The sequence below is a fragment of the Platalea leucorodia genome (assembly GCF_965183815.1).
Source record: "Platalea leucorodia genome assembly, chromosome: 1".
NCBI classification, from domain to species: domain Eukaryota; kingdom Metazoa; phylum Chordata; class Aves; order Pelecaniformes; family Threskiornithidae; genus Platalea; species Platalea leucorodia.
Genome location: NC_138823.1, coordinates 146,044,111 through 146,069,979, shown reverse-complemented (window position 1 = coordinate 146,069,979; position 25,869 = coordinate 146,044,111). Strand labels below are relative to the sequence as shown.

Sequence of the window (25,869 nt, the reverse complement as noted above, 5' to 3'; positions counted from 1 at the left end):
AATGAACATTTTGTAGAGTATGTCTCTAATGATGATCCTCTGAAATGTGTTTCTCTTCTACTAGGTAGCCCTTTTCAGTGTTAGAGCCTTGATTTGACGAAGTACTTCCTTTATAAGATCATCAATGGGAAACAAGGATTGTGTAATTATGATAGTGATTTCATTGTCTGTATTAATTGAGAGAGTATCCTGTGTGCCATAAATCAGCTGTATTGTCTGTCTTAAAAAAAGCCTTGGTAATTGTCACACTCTGAATGTTGCCTAAGAAGGCAGTGTTTCCATTGCAGTACCGGTCAAGCAGTGGGAGTCGTGACTTACATCTTTATCATTTGTGGTTTGTGGTTTAAAATGTTTTATGAAATGCATGCTATCAATACTAGAAATACTAGCAGGAAAAAGTGTTTCTAATTGACCTTTCAGTTGCTATTTAAATGGCAATAGACTGCAGGTAGTGAAGGCTCTAAGGTACTGAGCACTGAAGGGCTATCACCATGCTGGAAACGTGGCCTCAGACAAGTTTTGATGTGGTGCAGTGGACCTCAGCCCTGGCCGTGCAGAGTCGTGCTGCAGTGCTTTGGTCCTGCTGAGCCTCCTGAGAGGAGCTGGATGTTGCGTTTGAGACCCAAGGGCAGCTCTGGCGTGCAGTGGGAAGCCTGGAGGTGGTTGGGGCTGGCTGGGTGCAGACGCGTAGGGAGGGCAGCACATGGTGGCTGAGAGAGATGAGCTTCTGTGGCCTCACTCACCTCACCCATATTTGGCTAGCACTAATATACCTTTTTTTCTAAAATCGTGGGAGGATTTAGTTACAATCAGAATCTATCCCTGCAATGTAAGAACCACAATAAATATGCCAGGTTTTACTTCAGCAGATATCTCAACTTTTTAACTGCAGAAGACTATGATTTTGCACCATAAATTAGTCTTTTTCTCACCAGATGATTGTTTTGCTGTCAATTCTCAGAGAACATAGTTTGTTACAGACTAATCGAGCTTTACCTCCGAACAGGTTATGAGGGAGATGGACAAACATGTACCCAAGTTGATATCTGCTCAATAAATAATGGAGGGTGCCATCCTTTGGCTACTTGTACCTCAGCTCCAGGTACGATGCTCTCCTAAGGACTGTAAGTAATACCAGTGTGAATCTCAAGGAGGGCTTGGTTATGCTGAATCCACTTTGTAGCCACATATTTAGATTGCAGCCCCTTCTCCACAGTCAGTTTTGCCTCACCAAAAGGAATTTACAGGCTGGTTAGCAGGTTTTGTTTTCCACAAACACTGACAGAAATAGATTTATGCTCCACCAAAGAGCAGATTTCATTACAAAAATGTGGAGATCTTCACCATTTCTCTTTAATGTGGTTTTCCAGTTTCAGCTGCTTTTACTATTCTTCTTGTTTCCATAAATACCTTTTGACTACTCACACCACTTCCCACGAAGGTGACCTTGGACTCACAGATACCCATAGCAAATCAACGCTAGGGATCTTTTCGTGGTCAGACTGGACGCTGACCCCGGAAGGTATCAAAAGATCAAATAAGTTAGATTTAAATAAAGGCTCTGCTTCCAAATGTCAAGGATCTTTATTGTCATTTGTATTGTCATTGTAACAAGGACGAAATTACTTTCTGTATCTTGTCTCATCTCCTAAGGGCCAATGCCGTTTTGTTCCTGCACATCTGGGTACACTGGAAGTGGATATGGGCCGAACGGGTGCTCTCCTCTCAGTGATGTCTGTCAGCTGCAAAACCCTTGTGCAAATGGGCAGTGCTTGGTAAGTGCTGGGCTCCTCGCAGTTAGTGACAACGATATGTAGCTATAACCGGTAACTACAGGGAGACTGGTGAGACTGAAAACTGAGTGCAGACATACTAAAGGTAATGAGGCAAGGTCAGCGGGGAGTGGGAGATCAACGGATATACATGGGGAAAACAAGCCATTTCTTTCTGTTTGAAGTAGAGGCAGAAATTTTGGCACTAATAACCTGAGAGGTTGTAGCTGGTACCCCAGGCTAGTGATGGGATGCTGGTGCAGGAGAACTGATGAATCAGTTGGGTCCCTGGTGGGACAGGGAAGTAATTTACCACCTTGGATCATGGAGGAATTACCCATGATAACAAAACCAGTACCTCTGCTCACCTTCAGACTGTTAATATCCAGTACAGTTAGTTATTTGTTCCTAGGCTGATGTTGTGAGAGTCCCCCTGGAGTCTCAGGCTGTTTGTGTGGATATGGAAAGGGCCCTTCGTGGGAATTGGTTGTACTCCTGCTGGTAGCCGAGTGTTTTGGACCTTTACTGATTGGTGGTGTGAATTCATTCTCATGCACAGTGACCATTTAGTTTGTCCGCACGGACCCTGTGAAGGCCTTTTGGCTTCCTCAGTGAGGTGTGCTGTGCTCAGGAAAGTCCAAGCTGCAGACCTGGGGATTTTGATCATTCTGTTGTGGAGGATATTTATGATTATGATTTTGGAGAAATGTTCACAAGTGGTGAATTTGTTGTTCCAGTAAGGTCTGATCCCATTTGTCCACATTGGTCTGAGGATATCCTCCTTTTGATGATCCTGAGAGGCAGGGGGGAAATGGGACATATGATATGGACTTGGCAGTGTTAGGTTAACGGATGAATTCAATGATCTTAAGGGTCTTTTCCAACCTAAATGTTTCTATGATTCCATGATATGTTACCTTTCCCTTTTCCCATTTTCTGTGTGAAAGGGGATGATCCCCTCACCTCCACTCCACCCCTTACCAGCATTGCTCACTCTCTTTTCTGTAGGTACCTATTGTCTGTTCACTCAGATATTTAAAGGGCCTTTTGTGCCCAGATCTAATCTACTTTTTCTGACTATTTAGAAACTATTTATTTTAGTCAGTCTATTAAAAGATATGATGTCTTCCCCTAAATATATCCTAATATACAACCGTAGGCAATCATGGCTACAAACTACTACGTAAAGATAATAACACAGTCAGATACTTCAGTAATGGGACTACAGAAGCATCTAATAAAATAGAGGAACAGCAGAGCTATGTTTGGCCAGCGTAATGACAGACGAAATGTAATGTTAATTAGATATCAGGCAATGCAGATCAGAAAACACTTTTTCGCCTTCCAAAGCAGCATTTGGAGCCCTAAATACACATCAAAATCCTCTTCTGTCATACTGAAAATCTCTTTTCAGGACACAGAGGACATGAACAGAGAATGCAAGAGGAAATAGAGAATATAGCACATTGATTGTATGTCATCAAAGATGGGATTGTTAGCATGTACCCTGGAATACCATGTTCTGCTTTACCTTTAAAAATCATGTCTATAAAACAAGAAATGTAAGGAAAGAGGACATACGAAATTAAAACAGTTAGAGTTGAAAGACTTGATTATAAGGAGAAGTAGTAAAGGTTGAGACAAAAGAAGTGGAAGAGAGACATACAGAATAAGGAATAATGCAGAGAAAGCAATGAAATTGTTCCCATTTAACATCCCTCAGGGTGAAAATGAAAGTTAACAGCCCACATAACTGCAGTGCAGACTTCCCAGAGAACAGGCTTGAGAGAAATGATTTATAAACCACTGTTACTTTGACTTGCTATTTATAAGGTTTAGATAATATGATTGACTTGTTTCTAGGGTGATCATTTCAAAGCCAAGCAAACAGTTTTCTGAATGCCTAAATGAATACAGATTTTGACTTTTTGAAAGTAATTTGAAAGAGCTCTGCAAAGAAATAACTTAATAGAAAAAGCAAAGAGCTAGATAATCTAGACTTTAGGTTTATTTTGGTATTCACCAGTGACCATCAAGGCCATTAAGTTCCAAAGGTTTTATTTCTTTGCTCTGATATCTCCACATAAAATAAGTGTAAATATCAGTCTTTCTGCCGACTACATTGATTCCTTTAGGTGATCCATGCTCATTAAGTTTGTTGCATTTGCTTATACCTGTAGGCAATGATCTCTGGATATTTCTGCCTGTGTAATGCGGGCTGGACAGGCCCTAATTGTACGGAGAACATTGACGAATGCATTAGCAACCCATGCCAGAACGGGGGGAGCTGCACTGATGGGGTCAACGGCTACTCCTGCGAGTGCACCAGCGCCTGGACAGGACCGCAGTGCCAGACTGCCCAGCAAGGTATGGCCAGGACCTCCTCCCCAGGAGAAATGGGCCACCAGGCTTCAGCGAGTAGGTGCTTGGTGTATATGATTATGGTGAATAAGAACCAAGTTATGATGGAAAAAACAGCCCTCTTCTCGGTGGGTTGCAGGTCCCAATCCAAAGTCCCTTGAAGTCAGAGTTTCCCATGAGTTTTGTTTAGAGCTGCTTTGTTTAGCAGTAGGAGCATAACAATGAAATTGGTCTGGAGGCTCACTGGTCTTGACTAGGCGCCAAATATCCTAAAACCAGATCTCTGTTCCTGAGAAAGTGGTCTGGTAAGCTGGTTGGGAAAGAGGATCCAATATAAGGAGAACAGATTTACAAGAGACTATATTAATGTTTCTCTTTTGTGCATACTCTTTCACTTGTTGTGAAGCTGAGAGGTCCTGACATTTTTAGTCAAGACGAAAAGCCAGAAAAGGTTTTCAAACAGAAATTTAATGAAAGAAATGTTATCCATGAAAATGGGGGACTCTGAGTTTTATAGTGTGACTGTAAGGTCCTGCCTTTAACATTTCTTCTTAGTATCACTTTTTCTGTTTGTTTGGGATTTTTTTTTCCATTAATTTTAATTAAACAAGGTCAGGATAGCATTCCAGTGAGTGTCCCTGTGGCAACCATCTGTCAGATGGCTCATGTTTATTGCAGGTTGCTGTGAAGAAAGCAGATTAAGTTTTCACAGAATACAGAATGTAAAACTTTCACGTAGCCCCTGTGAAATCTGCTCTATTTTAGAGCTACTTCAGGCTCTTTCCTATTTTCCTTAAATATCTAACCAGTAATGTTTTATTATTAAGCACATGTGGGAAAAAAATGATTTTTAACCATTCGTAATAGAAGGGATAGAAAACCAGTTTTTATCCAGTGAGAAATTATAATGTATCAATATCAACTTTTGTTTTGGTTCCTAATCAAGGGAAAAATAATACATTTTATGACATGATAATTCTGAATCTGTTTGAGAAATGGTGAGATGTTTTAGATGGACACTTCAAACAAAATTATATTCTTTTTACCACTCCTTATAACAAAATACTTCAGTTTGCTGAGAACTGAATATTTCTTTAGTATTAGTTCAGTGTTAAAATACAGCTGCTTGTTGTACACTGTAGCTATATGTGCATTGTATTTTGGGTGCTTTATGGACATATTTTTCTGTGGCCGTTTGGGATTCCCAGTTCACAGCTCCCATTCATTGAATGGCTCAGTGAGAGAAGAGACCACAGTATATCATGAGAGGTATTATCTGGCGCAGAAATCTGACCAAAAAGAATAAATGGGACAATAAAACATCTGAAGGATAACCTATGATGCACCACTACTGAGAAAGACAGTTTTATATAATGTTAGCTTCAAAATGTTATTTCAATGTAGGTGACAAATTTAAAGATTCAATCTGGAGGCAGCCTTCTGGAAACAAACTTGTTTGTGGACATTCTCCTGGGACAGAATCAACATCTTTTGGCAGTATCCACACATTCCAGCTGAAAATCTTTGTTCTTTTTCAAAGAACTACTTTTCTCTCAGGGCGTAATTTTGCTCATTTTTTGTGATGTCATTCCACTTTAGAGGAAATTGTGAAGAGTCTTCTATAGAAGTATCTTTCACCCTTGTTTTAAATGTTTAGGAAGCCAAAGCTATGCAAGAAAGCTGGGGTTTGTTTAAGTCTATACAGTGATAGCACAAATTAATCCGTTTAATTTTCTCTCTCTTTCTGCAGTTTGTGGAGGATACCTCTCAGGCTCCAGGGGGACTTTCAGTTACCCTAACAACCCAAACAGCCAGCAGTACACCAGTGGGGTCAGCTGCGCTTGGGTTATTCAAACTAATCCCAACAAGGTAAAATAGAGCTCAGGTTAAAGAAACTCTCACTCTGCAGGACCCCTCAGCTCATCGGGGCAAATGTGACCATCTTCATGCCACATATTCCAATACTGTGATCTGATCCCCTCAGAATAAATAGTTTTTCAAAAAGAATAAGTTTCAGATCCTTAAAAGCCTTCAGGCTCGTTAGCCTAAGGATGTGGCTGGGTTACATTTTCAAAGTTTTTCCTATGCAGCTGAGGGTTAGAATTTATTCACCTACAACCAGCTAGAGAAGGTGCCTGTTTTACATTGCTTTAGAATGTGATCTGTGAATAGCTGCATGAGAAAAGCTCTGCTCTGATGGGCTCCATGGCTGGTTCGTGAGCTAAGTGACCCCAGAACAATTTCATGTTTCTGATTTCTGAGCGCCAGAAATGTGGAATGCTGAATTCATATTGTTAATGGCTTTGTGTAATAACAGCATTTGAATTTTTTTAAGGACTAATTTTTAAATGTTGCACTCAAATGCATATTCTTGATTCTGATCTGCAACTAACAATTCCACTTGTGTTATAAATAACAACTACAAAATATGTTACTTCACACTTTAGCATGGGACTTCTTACTTGGGATCTAAATATTTGATCTATTTTTGGTATTTCATGGAATGAATTAAGTAGTTTTATAAACCAGTGGTTGCTAGTGGTTTATACAGCATTATATATACGTACGTGACCTATCCCTAGCTTTAAGCCTGAGAGCCACTACTGTCTTCAGCAGAGCTATATTAAAGCACATCAGTGAGGAATCTGAACATACATAAAGCTGTGTATGTCACTAAGTATCTAGAGTGGGCTTATGAGACACTGATTTTATATGTGCAAAAAACGGTCATTTCATTTTTTTAACTCCCATGACAATACTTTCAGCCATAGCAAGGATGAGAATTGTTAATTATCTGATAAGAAAACTGTCATGGGAAACCTGGAATAAAGTATTTTATGCTGTATTTCAAGCCTTTCACATGGCTTGAAATGTATACATATATATATATTTCACATATATAACAGACACAGGCAAATGATCTCAATTCTTAGTTTCTAGAAACAATGCTCTTTCCCAGACAACTTTCCTGTCCAAATTCTTCCCTATCTATCTTCTCTTTCCTTTTGACCCTTAAGATTCTGTAATATCTTCTGTCCTGGAACTTTTCAAGAAATGGCATAATGGCTTTTGGTCGTAGATTCTCACACTTGCATGAACACATATCTGCTCTATGCAAAGCTACTGCATAAATAGTGTCTCAGCAGATGGAAAAAAAAAAAGAGATTTATTGTTTTGTTAATTCCTGTTAGATTCTGCGTATTATTTTCCCGTTCTTCCATCTGGAGGCAAGTAATGAGTGTAACTCTGACTTCCTTCAAATCCATGATGGGCCTTCAGCATCAATGCACATACTGGGAAAATACTGTGGCTCCTTACCTCCTGCAGAGCTCTTCAGTTCCCACAACTCCCTGTATTTTTGGTTCTACTCAAACCACACCATTACAGCTGGAGGTTTCACTGTTCAGTGGGAATCTCGGGATCCTGGTAAGTTTGATGAAATGTCAAGTAATTTAGCATCTTCATGGCTTTGGAGCAAAATGAATGACTTATTTCCTTTGATTGGGAAACATTAGAGGCAGTAGGACAGTATTTTACTGGGGAGTGAGGCTGAAATGTAGACATATATGTCACTTTAAAATATTTAAAGTCCAACTCTAGGCCTCTGCATGAATAAATTTCTGCTGGTTTTTAAGGCTGTTTTATACCTCCTGTGAGCAGTCCCCCAAAAAGCATGTGTTCCTGGAGGTGCTGTTCTTCTGATTAGTTCTCTTTTCTCACAGAAGTATCTAGTACTTTGAGCAAGCAAGTTACCTTTTTTTTTTGCCACTGACAATTTACAAGAGGCTAAAGAGTTTGAACCATGCTTTCCAAACATGATAGTTTGCTGGAAATTTGATTTTAAATTATCGGTGAGCTTTTTGCTGTGATTTGCTGTACATTCCTGCCTGAATTCTTGGTAACGCCACTTGCATGATTCTTCCAGGAGGCCTGGCAGTGCATTTCTAGAGATAAAGCCCAAATCATCATGTGCAACATCAAGCTCACTTCAATGTTCTGTGTATTGTCTAGAAACAAAATTGTGCATTGGGTTGTGTCTTGAAAGAACCGTAGAGTTAAAAAACTATAGAAAATTCAGGAAGGGGAACGGTCTCTTTATTTCCAGAAATATTTATTGAAATGCTTTTAATGTGATTTTTGGTTTTTTTTTTTCTTCCAATTGACACTATTAAATAGATAATTACTATTTGACAAATATAGATATTGAAAAGTGAAAACAGATCTTTTTGGGAAAAAACAAAACAAAACAAAAAAAGCAAAGAGGGGTACAGATGTGACTAAGTTAACTATTCCTTAGGTATAACACACAAGTTACCCCTACCATTCCCAACTGTTATGCTGAGAGGGATGGTTTTTTTTATTATTACAGTTATATAAAACAGCCTTCCCTGTAATTAACATTTTATTTTTAAATGACAACAGTCTTGTGCTAGGATAAAACATGGAGACTATTTACAAAGTACGGAAATTCAGATTAATTTTGTAAATCCAATCCAAAACAGTGTTTTTGATCATTCTCCTAAAGATATTTCCATCATAACTGGGAAAGAATATTTCTTTTACTGTGTAAATCAGGAAATATTTGGAGATCTGCTTTTATTGAGTTGCAGAATTAATTGTAGAATTTAAAGAAAGAAGTAACTTGGTTGGTTTGGCTTGATCTCTGTTTTTGAATTTATTCTGGATCCCAAAGTCGTACCTAGTTTTGACACTACAGGAGAATTCATCTTCTGACCTGATGTGGTGTTAAAGACTGTGTTCTTCCATGTTTCTTTTCTGTTAGAATGTGGTGGTGAGCTGACGGGTACTTACGGCTCGATAAGCTCTCCAGGATACCCTGGTAACTATCCTGTAAACAGAGACTGTTTCTGGACCATCTCAGCCAGTCCTGGCCTCCTCATCACATTTGCTTTTGGCACACTAAGCCTAGAACACCATGAAAACTGCAGTTATGACCATTTAGAGGTAAAGTATAATTGTGGATTATGACAACATTTTATGGCTATGTTATTGCAAAACAAGATATTTCAAAACTTTTTGTACGTACAGAAGGGGACTGTTTGAAAATTAAATCCTGGGTTGAAATGTTCATTTGTACTTACTTATTCCAGCTATCAATGCACAATCAGATACAGGCAGTGTAACAGAAAGGGGAAGAGATCCTGCTCCACTGAAGTCAGTGGAAGCTGTGCGACTAAAGAGGATGGGATTCAGGCCAAATACTTGGTGGGAAGCTTTCACTTTCTTACAGAGTTCAGCCTCCAAACTCCTTGTCAAATGTCAACCTACAGAGAATTAATCAGCCTAAGGTAAACTGTTAGAGAAAGGGATCTAAGATTGATAGATTCATGTTATAGTGCAGTCCATGACTTGATGTGTGAGCTTAGGGCTTTTTCTCAAGTGCAAATTAATGGTTACAGAATTCACCAATATCCAGTCATGGAAATGAGAAGCTGGTTTGGAATAGCGTGTTCTCCAAAACTGTGCAATGCAGAGGATGATTTTCAGGAAAACAGTTCAACAGTAGATCTCCCGATACTTTCTTTCCCTTTCACAAACCCCTTGATGACTCTTCTAGGAGCACCGTCACAGCTATGTTGGTGGGTCTGTTTCTTGGTTCCTGTGTGTTTCGAGGAAACTTCCTATGAGCTTTCCCTCCGTCCACCATCTGCAGTATCTCCTGGGGCCCCCGAGATAACTTTAAGAGTGTTGGTACTGTTCACAGTTGGCACACATCTAACAATCCTAAACACTGATCTATCATTCTGTCTAGATTCGAGATGGTCTTCTTCCACAAGACCCTGTCCTTGGTAAATACTGTAGCACTGGATCTCCACCGCCACTCCAAACCACTGGTCCGTATGCATGGATTCACTTTCACTCGGATGACTTAGTTACTGATAAAGGCTTCCACATTCTCTATACAACATCTCCTGGTAAGTAAAATTTGACATTAAAGGTTGGTCTGTGACAATCCCAAGACATGGCCAACAACACATGAATGGATGTAATTAACACTTGCTATTTAGCAATACAGGAATCCTCTTTGATTTGCAGCCATTGCACAGAGGCAGCCTAAACTGAAAGTTACCGTACTTGTGAATATCTCAATTGATATATTTTTTTCTTAATATAGCAGATCCAAGTTGTGGAGGAAATTACACAGATAGTGAAGGGGTTATCACATCCCCTTTCTGGCCTAACCCTTTTATCAACAACCGACAATGTATCTACATTATCAGACAGCCAGAGGATGAAAAAATATACCTCAACTTCACCCATATGGAGCTGGAGAGTCACACTGGTTGTTCATCGAATTATATTGAGGTGACTTCTCTTAATCAGTTGATCTGAAAGGTTGATTACATGCGTGCAAAAAACCATGCTGCATAATTGCTGTCCCAAGGGCCACTGCAGAAATAGGTGTTAACCAAAGGACTAAGCATGCCAATTTACTAGGGTCCAAAAGTCACAGGGACTAAAAGAGTGGGACTGTACATTTGGAATGAAGCAAAGATAAGAGAATAAGAAAATCTGTCTAGCTTAACACTAATTTGTAATCAGCTGTACTTGATTAAGGTGGAGTTTGGACCTTTGGTAAATGCATGCCAAATGCAAGAAAAATAGAAATGATGCCATAGGCACTATGCAGCAGTTTCTGGCGTCCTGGTGTTATACAGAAAATCTTGTTCTGGCACAAAAGGGAAGCACACCACACATATTTTTATATATACATATATATGTACATATGTACATGTGTAAAGCCAGGAGTTTATTGTTAGCATAACTAAAATCTTACAAGTGTAATTCAAGAATTGTTATCAGTTTAAATTTAATTATAGAAAAAATAATAGTACAGTTAGAATGTTTCTATATGGAAAATTTAATAATAATACAATAGTAATGTTGATACTAACTGGGATCCACTTGAGGTGATTTTTATGTTTGCTTTTACACCTAGCTCTCTCCATTGGTCTGCAGCTTCATGTTACATCTGAATTTACTACTACAGTGTGCCTTTTAAGTACACTAGATACCATTTCTTCATTTTGTTTGTTATCACTAAACCCAGTTTTGTTCAGCTCCATTTCTTTAACTGCCCGCGGGTGAGGTTTGGCATGGTGCTGTGTGGGCCGGGGGCTCCCGGGGGCCATGGGGGCTCCCTGGAGGGGCAGAGCAGGGCCTCACAGTCAGGGCCCGTCCCACTGCCCTGGCCAGCGAGCAGGGCAGCCGCAGGCATCGGTCACCTCCCTGGAGACAGGGCTGGGCCAAGGTCAGGCTGGGACGTGGACATGCGGTGGGCCCCGCTCCGCAGAGCCCATGGCCGGGCAGGGCAGGGCTGTGGGGAGCTGGAGACCAGCCCTGCTGCAGTGTGGCTGGGGCAGGGACTCACGGCCCTGGGGGGGCTGACATGGGGTCCTGGGCCGTGGGCAGGGTGTGAGGGCCCCGAGGGAGGCGAGGCGGGGCCCGTGAGTCCTGGTGGTGCCCTCAGGGCCTGACAAGCTCTTCATGTGGATGGCCTGTGCCCCGTCTCCTGTCACCCTGTCCCTTTTCTCCTCTGCACCGTGCCCCAACTTGCCACGTCTCAAGGCGCCTGCGGTCGCACCCAGCCTGTATTTCTCCATACAGTCATAAATACCTCATCCTACATGGAATGACTGCTGGTACTGCTGTCTGTATAAAACTGTGGCTGTACCGCACAGAGGTAAACAGAAATAAAACAAACTGGGCACAGACAGACAGTTGATTGGCGAAGGTGCCGCCGCAGCTGAAGCAGGTAGGAGCAAGCCCTGCGGCCCCAGCGCAGAGCTGGGTCCTGTGCTGCCGGCTACGTGGTTACGTGGCAGTGGGGTTTGGTTTTGTGCTTAATCTCTTCTTGAGCAAGCGAGCAGTAGGCCCCTGTGAGCTCCGTGCAGTTAATCTGTTTTTAAAAGATGGTATTGTGCTGACATTGTTCCCTTCCCTCCTCCTCTAATTCGGAGACTTTGGTTGGAATGAAGTGTAATTAATTTCTGAAATGAGAGGGGAAGTGTGTTTAATGAAAACAGACAGCTTTTGTTTGTTTGGCCTGGTACTCCTCTTGCTTAATTGCTGGCAGAACAGCAGCTAAATTCACGGCAGCCAGAGAAACAAAACCATTTCTGTTGAACGCAATCAGTTTGTATTAGTTCAGCAAGGCATTTACCTCGCTGTTTGCTGATCGGTCACAAGCTGTTCAGTTTCCCTGTGTTTCTGTCCTCCTCTTCGTCCTGCCCCCTCACTCGGTGGCTCAGCCCAGAGCAGAGACACAGGACCGACATTTTCTCACCAGGACAGTCAGTACAACTAAAGCACCATGCTCTTTTATCAAGGCCTGATTTTCCACATATGCTTTTCAAAAATACTGTCTCACTGGGTTTTATAATGAAGTTCAGCTAGGGAGATAGCTTTTGGGTGTTTAAGTTACTTTAAAAGTCACTCTCCAACAATTGTTCTGTCACTTTGAAAAGTTGCAGATTATTCCCATCCCTGGCGATACCAGGAAACCTGCAGAGTTTCCACAGGGACCAGACACAGCTCACAGGCACTTGGTCAGGGAGGGATGTTTAGTCTCTTACTAAGGAAGGAACAGGCTGGGACTAGGGATCTGCAATAAGAAACTAGAGACAATAAAACTTATTTAAGAAAGACTGTGACATGGTGCTGCAGAGGTAAGGTGTTAGCCAAGACAGCTCCTTTTCCATGCCATCCTTCTAACTGGCAATAGGAGACGTTACTCACATGGTTTAGAGAACCTGTTATTTTTATCACTACTCACTGGGCTTTATAAACCAAAAATGTAAAGAGAATCAGCTCAAGAAAAAATGTAAACTCCTGTATACTATAGTTCTGGAAACTTTCACTGCTGTCCAAAGATTTTCTAAAAATTCCAGCACAAATTCTGATCTCAGTTGCTCCACTGTAAATCCAGAATAATCCTGTCACCTTAAACTCAAGTTCCAGGGAAATTAAAAATATTTGTTAGTCAGAAAGCCATCTCACCAGCATGAGATTGCCAAAGCTGGGCAAGCAGACCAGCCACTGCCTGCTCACCAGGGCACCGACGAGGGTTCCCTGCCTTCTCTCCCAGCCCATGGAGGAATACAGCTGAGGAGGAAAGAAGAGGTGATGAGAGGGGGCCTGAAAGCTGGGTGTCCTTGGCTTTACCAATGATTTCACTGGAATCATTTTTTGGGGTCAACAGCATATAGGTGCATTTAAAAGCAGCTCCAGCTACAAGTGCTACCACCACTTTTACAACAGAAAAGAGCTGTTTTGTTTTCAGGAGAATCTTTGGGAGAAAAATTGCATTTTTTGCCTGGGCAAATAGCAGAGGACCTGTTTTTTGGACCTCAGGTTGTTGGCTGCCCTCTTGGAATGAGGTGGGCACCTCAGAGGGTGTTCAGAGCTCCTTGGCTTATACCAGTGCTCTTCCTGGTCCCCTGGCTGCACCTAGTCTTACTCACAGACTGTGGGTTCAGGGCCTGCATTTCAGAGGCGCAAATACCTCTTTCCCTTCTAGTCCCCTTGAAAATCAGAATTTATAATCAACTTCTGGGAAAACACATAAAATACATTTCTCCTTTGATTAGCAAATTGATTGAGGTCAGTAGAGTGGCAGTGCAGAAGGTAAAAGCTGGAAGTGATTTCCTGGTATAGCTTCATTGTCGTTATCAGGCATTGGACCCTTCAGATAAAGTAATAGAAAGATGTCAGTATAGCTCTTTACTGCTTTAGGGACTCAGAGTTGCATCTCCTGTTAGTGAGCTGTCTGGCTGCATTGATGTATGGGTGTGATGGGACATGTGCTTGTTTTGGAGAAGTGCCATCGAAAAAATCGCTAGAAGCTTCATGGTCAGAACAAGAAATTCACAAATACCCCTTTTTTTTCCCCAGCAGATTTTAGTGCTGGCAAAAATTTCATAGCTATCACTGGTGAGCACCTTACCTGCCTCTTTCATACTAAAGGTATCACTTTTGGAAGCATAGGCCCAGATTGTGCAAAACCTGTGGTTCATAGAGAAGATCTGTTTCGTGCTAATGTCCTGTGACAGTAACGTGTGTGTGTTTTCTGCGCTGATCATCCAATCCTTCCTTTAAGCTCTCGTAATGTGCTTGTGCCAAGTACTGTGATGGCTCTTTGCACCTCTTATAAATAAAATAGTTACTCCTTTTGTTATTTAGCAGCTCTTGTGAGATTATAATTTTATCCAGATATCAGATCCTAATGCTTTTATGATCTGACGTTTTTCTTTTTTTCTTTTCGACGACTAGGTTCGAGATGGTGACAGTGAGATGTCTTCTCTTATTAGCAAATTCTGTCATAGTACACTCATGTCTCCAGTCACTTCTACCAGCAACAGTCTCTGGATCAAGTTCAAGTCTGATGCTTCTGTGCAGAGGGCTAGCTTCAGGGCCATTTATCAAGTTGGTAAGAGGAACTGGTGACTTGCACAGTGAACTGATCTGTAATTTGGACACTTTCAGTCATTTCCGTGCCATATTATCCATATAATGGGTTTAAGACAAGCTTCAAAAGAAAGGAAAGAAAAAAATAGAGTCAATTTATTTATTTATTTCTACTTTTAGAAATGCTAAGATGACGTCTGCAGTAGATCTGTTGTAGGCACTCCCAGCATGCTTGGAAATGCACCCCTCTTGCTTCTATGAATGATAAATCACTTACCACTAACATACCAAAGATGATATAGCTATAATTCTGCCTAAATCTTTTTACTTTCATTTTTCCTGTCTTTTAGTTCGTAGTCACCAACAAATCTATCATCTCTGTCTGTGAAACAAATGAATCAGATCCATTAGTTTTTATGGGCATAGTTAGATTGGTCTTATGTATATACATGTTTATGCTATACTTATAGCAATATGTTCTTTTAAATACATTCTTAATACTACTTGAAATGTCTGTAGTAGGTGCTGTAAGAAGACAGGCTTTTAGGGGTGGTTTTCTTCTAATTTCATAGTGATATTTGATAGACATCATATTGTACTTTCCTTGAAGCCATTCATCACAAACAGTGATTCTTGGTGTCTCTCGGCAGCCTGTGGAGGCTCCTTGTCTGGAGCAGGCACTATCCATTCACCTTACTACCCCAGGATGTCCCCTCACCCAAAGACCTGTGAGTGGATCATCTCCCAGCCAGACAGCAAAGTGGTGATTCTTAACTTTATCGACTTTGACATTCGAAATACAACCACTTGTGACTCGGACTACATTGAGGTAAAGATTAATACACATATACTATGAACAGTAGATAGATTCTTATCTGTATGTTTCTTCTCATACTCATCTCCACCAAAGCAGACCTGCTTGGCAGGCAAGCACTTCTTACAGCAGTTATAAAAGTTTTTCCAGGTTCATAATGAGATCCCAAACCTTTTCTTGGTTCTACAAAGATGATATGGCCATTTTGATAATCAGAGACGAGTTATCAGGTGTCTTTAAATAGACAGACCTGGTTCTGGAGGTTTATGTGCCACTTACTGTTGAGGTTGTAAGATCTCAGCTTTTCTCCATCTAACATGCTTTGGGTGGGAGAGTCCTTCTCTGGCAGTCATAAGGTTGTGTTTTATGTGCCTGTAGTAGAAACCATGCTGAAGAAAGGACAGGGTTTGACTGACTAAGGATCTCTTTTATATGGTTCTTATGAATTCATTTATGCTTACAATTTTAATATAATAGAAATTTGTATGCGATATTTTGAATACACTGTTCTTCAGGTCAGAGATGGCAACAACACAGACTCTCCTCTTTTGGAGAAATATTGTGGTACATCTGTACCATCTAGAGTGCAATCTACACAGAACAATCTCTATATCAAATTCAGAGCTTCCTCTCTTACGAACCTTGGCTTCAGAGCTGAGTACTGGCCATTAGATACAGGTAAGGATTTTTTTGTTGTTTTCTGTGTAGGATGTTGGGACTTTCCACATTTTCCCATACACTGAAAGCAGTTGACCATCAAGTTTTGTGATGGTGTAACGGGAGATGAATTCTGAATCAGCTACTTTGTAGTACGCATCGAGGAAAAAAAGACTACGAAATTTCGGAAAGAAAAGTAGCCAATTTTATAAGTGCCTAACTTTTTTATAAATATTTCATTTAACCTGATGTTTTATATCTCTACAGTATGTGGAGAGACTCTCACTGGACCACAAGGAACCATTAAAAGTCCTGGTTACCCAGATGTCTACCCACATGGTATTAACTGTACCTGGATTATCAACATTCAACCTGGCTACCTTATCCGCCTGACATTCACTTCATTTAACTTGGCATTTGATTATAGTTGCAGAAAGGATTATCTTGAAATATATGACAACAGCACTGTGCAAAAATTGGGAAGGTGAATATGTCCATTAGCCTACAGAGGTGAATTACTGTAGAGCGAGCACTGTTCTATAGATCTCGACATCCAATTTGCTTCCTTAAATGTTGTGTGTAGATTAATTTCTCTGCATTACAGAAACAATAGCAGCAATTTCACTGCCTGGCATAGTAAAGGCAACTTTCTTTCTTTGACCATGGAATGAGAACCACATTTAATAAATAATATACAGGGAGAAACTAACTTGTGTCAAGAGGACAGCTTTTCTAAGGACAGGTTTCAATAGCTGGCACTTTCCAGCTCCATTAACATTTTGATTTGTGGGAAATAAGTTCAAAAGCATTAATATGCCCAGGAAAAGACATGATTTGAAACACTTGCAGAAGTGAAAGAAAGATTACTTAAAAGATTGTGCATTTGGATCTCACCAAAAACTAAACCAAAGTCTACATTTTGTAGGATTTTGCTTCCACTTTCTCCTGATATGTGATTTTATCTTAGGGAAGAATCTTTTCTTTTTTTGCCCTTCACCAACTGGATATACACAGGGTTTTCTTGTCATTCTAGAATTCAAGAATATCTGAACTACTTGGGAACAGTATCCAGCTGCAGCTACAGACTGTAAAGCAGCTGGCTGACATGGCAGTATTTTGGAAAATATGGAGCAAATGACGCTCATATTATAATGGAGAGCGTTTTGCAACCTTATTCTTTGGCCAGCCACTCTGACTCCTACAAAAGAACAGAATATGTTGTAGGTACAACACAGAATAATTTCAATAAGGATTTGACAATTCGATGAACAGTTTCTCCTCTGACTTTGCCACACAAGTTAGATTTGTACCCTTGTACACGTAGTGTGCTATTTAGTCCCATGATACAGGGTATATGGCTGGGATCTGTATCATCCAAAGGAGAGATTTGTGTATGTGTAGCTGTTTGAACTTCTCGGAAAAGCTGAACTCTCTTCCAGTAATACAGGTACTTCATAAAGTGCTGCCATTCAATCTGGGGCATCTTTTTTTTGCAGGTACTGTGGAAGATCAATTCCACCATCTCTCACTAGTGGTGGCAACATGATGACGTTGTACTTTGTGACTGACCACAGCACTGCATCTGAGGGCTTCTCAATTAATTATATCTCCCTGGATGCATCAAAAGGTAATATGTCAGTCTGTTAATTAAATGTTTTCAGCTGTCACTGTAAATAAGCACTACAAGAAACAGAAACATTCTTTTCTCTGTTAACAGAAGGCTACCTGGTGCCTCTTTTACCCCTTCTTATTTATCCTGCTTTATTCACAAGTTTTTTCCTCCCTAGGAAAGCAGAAAGCAATTTCTGTAAGCAACACTGCTGTTTTCTTTAAAAAGCCAGTAAGAGCTGACGTGGCAGAACTGCATGAATTATTTAGGAAAAGTATTTTCTGAATCTGCTTTGTCTGTTCTGAGCTGAGTATGTGCGATCTAGTAAGCTTAGCAATTGTGGACAACTCACTTGAATGGGAGACTCTCGGGTGCCATAAAAATTAATTTAGTCCCTATTAAAGTGCAAAATTGATTGCAGAGAAAGGTCACATGGGATGAAATTTGATAAAGCAGCAAAATAACCTGAAAGTACAAGCTGTTTTTTTCATTACGACAGAGTGTGACGTTTCTGTCTCCAGAAGAGTTCAAGGCTCCTGTCATGCCTTAAATCTGTTCTTTAAGTATCTCCTTTTAAGGGGCCAAGACATACATCAGTGGGGTAAGGACTACTGAAGAGAAGAATGACCGTTCATTCTCTTAATTCTCTAAAGCAAAGAAAAACTGAGAAATTACTCTGAATTCTAATTGATTTGAAGGTTTTCCAGGGTGGGGGCACATCCATGTTTTCAAACTGTGCTGAACCCACCATACCTAATCCAGTGCTTGCACATCTCTGCAGCACTGAGAGCATTTTAGCAGCGACTGAGCTGCACTTGAAAAAGCAGCCTCTTGGTGAAAGACTGTAACTACCAGTTTCATAGACCCCATAGACATGGGTCTGCTATTGCTCCCCTCACTGCTAAACACAGATCTGTAGTAAAAGAGGAGTTTTGTGGGTAGAGGGACAGGTTCTGCCTAGCAGAATTAAACTACAGAAGAGGTAGAGTGGGATAATGAAAAAAGTAAAAATGAGAATACGTTTTTAGCTGGGTTATTTGTGTATCCATCATTAACCAGTTTCTAGCTGGTTTGCATGTGTGAGTACAGGCTACGAGGGATTTCTGGGGTACCAGAAATTCATAGTACTCATCTATGCAGCCATAAACTACCAATGGCTGCTCATAGTTTGCTCTTAGTTTCTTTAATAATTTTATTTTTCCTGCTTTCTGAGTTTCTCCAACCTGTTTAAAACTAGCAAAATTTCCAATTTCTACCTTGTGAAAAATAATTGCTTTCTTGGTGACAGCTTGGAAAATTTGGCTATTATTTCATCTCTCAAGCATGTGTGTAGGTGAGACCAGTACAGATTTTGTCACTGTGTTTTTATTCACTACCAGATAACTTATAAATCCAAATAATCCATTTTCTCATCTGCCTTTATTTATACTTGAGTTATCTGGCATGGAAACCAATAAGCCAGTAAAAACAATTAAGATTTAATGAGAACTATTCCAAGAAGGAAATTTCTATTTGTTAGAAAATAATAGGCCAAAAACCAAGTTCTACTTTTAAAAATCTTTCCAAGAAAGACTGTGTAGTTTGAAAACTGAGTTCTTACTAGTGAGAAATTGTGACATTATCAGCTTCATAAAGAAAGTCTTTTGTGGGCCTGTTTTTGCAGCTGCCGACTGTAACTTCTGTAAATGTGATTGTTGCTTGTTAACGTGATATTTTTTTCTTTTACTTTACCTCAGATTAATATTTCATGGGTAGATTTGATTCCTTCCTAACTGTTCTTATAGCAGCTCTTCTCACAGTTCAAGATCAAAATATTCTTTGTTCAACATCAATCTATATTTCTGTCTCTGTGTAACCCTATCTGTTTCTCTGGTTTTATTAGTTATCTCATTGCTGATGAACCCCAAGATTTTCTGTCCAACTTCACTACTCTGCCTCCTCTCTTCCATATTCCCCTCCTTTACCACCACCATGGTGACTGGATTTTCTCATGTTTCATCTATATGCATCATGTGAGGTTCAAACTTCAACAACGCTGTCCCTGGAATGGTTTCAAACTGCCTTAAAAATGCAAGGCTGTCTTCTCTTTAATATTGTGAACAACTAGAAACTGTATAAAATGTTTATATAAGAACTATACAGTATCTTAATCCAAACTCTAAACAACAGGTATGATTTTCTTTCCCCATAATTAACACAGATATCTTTACTACTCTTCAGCTAAACTAGGCTAACTCTCAATTTATTCTCACTCAGGCCTAGGACTATGATCTCTAGAATAAATGCTTTTTCACTTCAACCACTATAGTTTGTATAACTCTGGCAAAGTAGCAGATAACTACTGAAACTGAGAGTAATAACCCTATAGAGAAGTTGAAACTACAGTCTGTTTTCTTTACAAAGATTCGTTTCTTTTGGTCCCAGCACAAGCATAGCAGTACTATAAAGTTGTGAAAAATACTGGATTGCTAACATTCATTTTTGATTAAGAATAAAGTGTTTTGAAGCTGCTGTGGCCTGAGAGAAGACAAACACATGTGTGTATGTGGACTTTGCTGTGAGAAACAACTCCCACTTCCCTGAAATCATATCAAGTTTAGTTTTCTTGCTGTGAAATGCTTAGGCCTGATATTCATCTTATGTATATCCAGTTACACTAAGGTAGCAAATTGCTTAGTCTAATCATATCTGAGAGATTTACCAAAGCTATGGATTTTTTTTTCTTTACATCTGCTGCCTATTTTCTTTTTTTTTTTGCTAAGGAAAATATGGTTCTAATAATGTTTCTTGTGCAGTAAGAATCCTTCATATTTTTGAGCTCTGTTTTCTTAGCCAGCTAGAGTGTAACCAATATCAGAACTGCTCAAAGCTGTTCTGGTTCATATTAGATGTTTCAATAGGCTTTTGCCTGGAGTTATTTTACAGAGAATGAGCTATTGAAAAGAGGGACAAGATTATCACACACACAAAAAAAAGAATAAATAGGAGTTAAAAAAAAAGGATAAGTAGGAGTGAAAAGAATGTTTTTATGTAGAACAAAACTAATCTCCTTCTCCATGCATCTTGACAGACAATGTTTTGTTAGCGTGGTTTATCTGTGATATATTAATTAGTTGAAAAGTAGCCTGAAAACAATGGCAAAGCTATATTTCCTGGTCAAAAGATTTGTATTACATGAGATACAGCCATGGCCATGGTCCATAAAGTGTAAACAATTGTTTTAGCAGTCTGCCAGCTAGTAGCTGTGAATAGCTCATTTGGCAGGAATACAAATGGAAATCCTTCAGTCAAATATGCCCACATGATACTCAGTTGTTTAAAATGTATATTGCCCACTTAAACTATCTGTACCTCGGATGCCTAGTTCTTGGCTGTTTTTCTGTCTTTTAAAGGGGAAAGTCACATGGAAAGCAAGGTAATATTTGAATTTACTTCCTAGAGTCCAAATCTCAAATACCAGATAGAGAAATGTCACTACAGCCATCTAAGTGTTATGATAGATTTTAGGGTTTTCTTTTGCCCATCTTGGCTGACCACACCACAAAGAACCCATGTAAAATTATTGAAAAATCTTTGAAAGGGCTCATTCTTTCCTGGAAGTGTTGCTCAGGGTCTTGAAAGATCCAGGACACAATTTTTCAATAGGAATAACGCTAGAGTCACTGTATGTATTTTAGTGTCCTTGACTTTTTACAAGTAAGTGGGAATTTATTTGATTTACTTTGAATTGGGGTTTTGGGGGAGATTTTGTTTGTTTGTTTCATTGAAGAGGCTTCAGTTCACCCTTTCTGCTGAGAAAAGTCAGCCTTAACAAGGTTTTTAGCAGGTTGCCTTCCTGATAGAATATTTATTCCTGGTCTTTCTCTGGCTTTAGTGAAAGATAAGATTTTTTGTCCTTATCATCCTGAATTGTGAATGATATTATTTATCAAGAGGGGTAACTTGGTTTTAAATAGCTTCATTGTGTGGTATATGTTAGCTGACAAAGACTCACTGGAGAAGTCAGAGTTTGAGAAGGATGACAAAAAAAGAAAAAACATTTGTGATCCAGTGGACTTAAAAGTGCACCTGAAGGTGATGTATAGATTTGTGTGTCTTCTTTGTTGATAGCTGAGTACAAGTTGAGATCTCAGTTCCCATCTGACTGACTGAACCCAGTAATTATTAGGAAGATGTTGCCTGGCTTTTCTTTTCAGCTGCATGAGCTGCCAGACATTACTGCATATGCATGCAGAATTACAGGGCATGGTTGAATAAGACAGGAAAAAAAAAAAGCTGGAGTCCTGCATGCATCTTGGGCATCTGCTCAGCTCATCCTGAGTCTCAGGAAAAAGTCTCAATCAACTGGCAACTGACAACTTGTTAAGCCACTGTAACTTGGTTATGTTTGATCAGGGTATTAGTCTGCCTATATATACCTATATATGTGTAGCCAACTCTATAGTTTGTGTGTTTATGTGTAAATCAGCAGAAGAGAGTCGGAGATTCTTTTTGAACAGCTGTACCCAGTGTTCCTAAGGAGTTTGGGTCTGGAACAGTATAAAGGACCTTTGTGTGCCTTCTTGGTAAAAATTAAGCCTGTTAGCATCTGCCAGCAGCAGTAACAAGGGGCCCTGAAGTGCAGATGTGCTTTTCCATTGCCTGTGGAGAGGCGTATACTTCATGTGATAGTTTCTTCCTTTTTTTTTCTAAACATGCATAGCGTTACATAGAAGTCTAATTGTTAGGGATCCCGGTTTTCCTTTGGCAGAGTGCGATCGAAAGAAAACTGCCATTTTACATATGACACTATAGTTTTATTTTTGATTAATTAGAATTGTGGCAACTGATGAATATCCCTTTATGGGAAAAAACATGGATATAATTTTCTGTAGTATGCATGATTGCATGAGTGAGTGGTACAAAAGCTGGCAATTTTCTCTGCTGTTGGCTATTACAGTGGGTTACTGCCATTTATGGCCTTTTTTTTTTCAGAAAAGCAAACACATTCAGTACCAAAACCAGAAAGCAGATTGAATAGCTTTCAAAACCTGATGCACTGGCAAAGCAAGATGTGCGATTGTCCTTGACAATTGCCTCCTCCTTCTGTTTTTCATGAGCTGCAATAGATGTCTTCAAACTAAACTGAATTCATATTTTTTCCAGGCATATAATAATCACATTATGGCGTTAGGCTGCATTCTGAACTTTGGCAAAGGACTCAAAGTACTTTTTTCCTGCTAACTTTGCTAACAGTTTTCACTGAAGGAACTATTACTGCCCAAGCACCCCGCCAAATGCCATGTTAGTGAGGTGAGGGCAAAAGGGGAGTGCCAGCTCTCCTGCTGAAAGTAGAACACAACGAATGAATCCAGTTACCAGAAGAGAGTTGGCTGTCAAAAAACATAGGTTCATTTATGCTTCTCCTAATCCTCATAGTAGCGTATGCTCAGTCTACACTATTTCATGGTAGCCAGAAGTCTGACATTTCTAAGGCAGTCACTCTTCCACCTTCTTTATTTATCCCCCTTAGCTCATAAAGAAGACTGTTAGTGTAGAGCAGTATACACCATCCAGTTTAAAATATCACGCTTGGGATATGAGTTTCTGTATGGCTTACTCCCAAGAAAGCAAACTTTGGTGAGGGAAAGAACCTGGACAATTCTGTGGAAATTGTTCTTAAAAGGGCTGATAAAAATGTTTTGGCTTCTGTGTTGCTAATTTTATCCTAAGGGCCCTTACCTAGTACATAATTTTTAATATTCTCCAGGCTGAGAGCTAGTATTCATGGTCTCAGACCCTGAGTGAACAAGGAATGGCAGTATTGCAATTCCTCTAACCATTAAATGTGCATGAGTCAGGCACGCATCCTTCCAAAATCAGGAGTAAATAATTACTTAAAATAAGTAAGCTAATAACTATACACACATTTTAATTTTATTTTTTTATTGCTTTTTGTGTAATGAATCATTAGGAAAAACTTAGGTCGTATTCCTAAGTCAGATTTCTAACCCTGCAGGCAGGGTTCTCAAGAAATCATATGACTTAAGGATCTGGGATTGATGATAAACCCTACATATCATGAAACACCATGGGAGCTGGCAGCACTGCAAGGGCATTATAAGGATTTATAAAGCAGCACAAGGTTTTTAAGGTGACCAGGACTAACCTGGTTGTTATATGCATATGTTAGAGCATATCTGTGATGGAACACACAAATGACTAAAATTCTAGATAAAGATTTTAAGAGATCATGATTTTAGGTAAACTAGTGCATGAAAACTTTTTGACTTGTCAATACCAAAGTACAACCCAATGGCAGAAAATTATTGGCCTGTTTCTGTGTCATGTTTCTTTGTTCTCTTTGTGATGAATGAGGAACATAAGTCTGGTAGCTAGCTTTGGGGGTATTTATCCCACAGAAAACATTTTGAACTGAGACCTTCCAGATAACCAAGAATGCAAAAAACCACCATTAAAAAAGCCACCATTAAAAGCAAAAGCATTTTAGTAGTTGGAGTGGATGGAGAACAGACATGGAAATGACCAACCTTAGACATGGAGGGCCTGAACTGTAATTTCATCCCTTCCCCCTAAATTATTATGCATATAAGTGTTAAGCACAAGTATTACTACGCTGCAGCTGTGCTATGTTAGAAAACAGGTTTCAAAGATCTGTGGCAACCAGCTTAAATTAGTATAAAGTCAATCATAATATTTTGCTTGCTCTTTCAGTTGTACTTTATAATTAGTCTAACCCTGCCTATTTGATAGAAAGTATTTAAAAAAATCCACTTTTATTTCTTATATTTGCAGCCTGTAGGACCTGAAACAGGGGAATGGAGAACCAGCATGAGCCTCCAGGGTCATCAAATCCAGCCCACAATTTTACACACCCGCCCCCCCCCCCCCCCCCCGGCTTTTTTTTTTTTTTGCCAAGAGCTACATAATGTGATCCTCCTCTTAATTAAATTAATCAAACAGTATCTTAAAAAACAGTGAACTTTTTTCCCCTTTCTGCATCTGTGATGTTGTTTGAGTGATTGCTCTAGAAAGTCACTTCCTGATAGAAACTTTCTCCTAATTTCTGTGTATCTGTATTCATGGACAGTTTTTAACTTCAGAGCTGTCATTGAGAGTGTGTTCTATTTTTCTTTTCTTCATGCTTCTTGATGTTTATGTCTTGTCTTTTTCTCCTGCACTTGCTAAGCTAAACAAGTTAAGCTCTTCTAGTGTCTCTTGCCTATTAATCTACTAATTTCCCACTATCCCCACAACCTCTGTCTTACTTGTTCTCATTTGATTTCCAGAACATCAGTGACCACGGTTATCCACATTTTTCCAGGTGACATGTCACCATTACCTTGTGCAGTGACATCAAGATTCCCCGTTTTGACTGAAAACACCTGACACGGATCACATTTCTTCTTGCCCTTTTTGCAGCCAGATCACAAACCTTACTCAGACTGTGATCAACTAGTACACGACAATTGTTCTCTTCAAAATAAGTCTCATGTACCATTGTGTAGCAGACATTTTTATTCCTAGTTGTTATGTCTGTGCTTTCAAAAGAGTTTCTTCTTAATTATTGCTTGGGTTCTGGCTCAGCATTAGTCCACACTATTTTCTTCTTTCCGCCTCATAATACCAAGATGCTTCTACAGTGCTCACAGAAAAACTGATGTAGCTGATTTTAGTATAAGACCTTAAGTAGAACTGCTTTGTCCTCACAATCTAAGGATTATACCATCTTCCAACTGATTGTCACTTATGGCCCAGAAAATGGGAAAAGAAATTTAGATATAAAATCCCCATCTCCCAGGTTTGGTCATGGCCTGAGAACAGTATAGCAACTCCTCGTAGCTAGAGACTGCATTTAGTTTCCACCACCACTGCTTTTCAGAAATTCAGGAAACCAACCTTTTGTGTTGATCAAGACATCTCTTTCAGTTTCCTTTCTCTGCTTACCTGGGTTTTAGGTCAAAGCCAACTTAGGCAGCTGGAACTACCCTTACATTGCCTATTTATTACAGACACAGTGTTCTGGTAAAAGCTGAACAAATCAACTCAAATATAAGAAATCCCATGAAAAAGCTGGATTCTGGTTTTAGTTTACAGTGATGATATTCAGCAGTAAGATGTGTCCAGGAAGAGTTATAATGCACAGGAGCACAGGATGTTTGCTCCTCTGTCTGTTGGAAATAGAAAATTCCTGTTAATTTAGCATACATATTAAATTAATTCATACT

At 39.7% G+C, this 25,869-nt stretch overlaps 1 protein-coding gene across 1 annotated transcript in view; it reads left to right on the top strand.

Annotated features, from left to right (window-relative positions):
* Positions 1–25,869, top strand: part of CUBN (cubilin) — a gene marked incomplete at both ends in the record, with an annotated part of 152,681 nt that overhangs the window by 13,981 nt on the left and 112,831 nt on the right. The window contains 13 exons of the mRNA XM_082329622.1: positions 1,007–1,102; positions 1,654–1,775; positions 3,953–4,139; positions 5,884–6,002; positions 7,325–7,559; positions 8,917–9,098; positions 9,907–10,069; positions 10,270–10,460; positions 14,427–14,583; positions 15,212–15,390; positions 15,891–16,053; positions 16,300–16,516; positions 17,529–17,659. Coding sequence (XP_082185748.1) covers positions 1,007–1,102; positions 1,654–1,775; positions 3,953–4,139; positions 5,884–6,002; positions 7,325–7,559; positions 8,917–9,098; positions 9,907–10,069; positions 10,270–10,460; positions 14,427–14,583; positions 15,212–15,390; positions 15,891–16,053; positions 16,300–16,516; positions 17,529–17,659 — 2,142 coding nt within the window. The remainder of the gene's footprint in view (positions 1–1,006; positions 1,103–1,653; positions 1,776–3,952; positions 4,140–5,883; positions 6,003–7,324; positions 7,560–8,916; positions 9,099–9,906; positions 10,070–10,269; positions 10,461–14,426; positions 14,584–15,211; positions 15,391–15,890; positions 16,054–16,299; positions 16,517–17,528; positions 17,660–25,869) is intronic.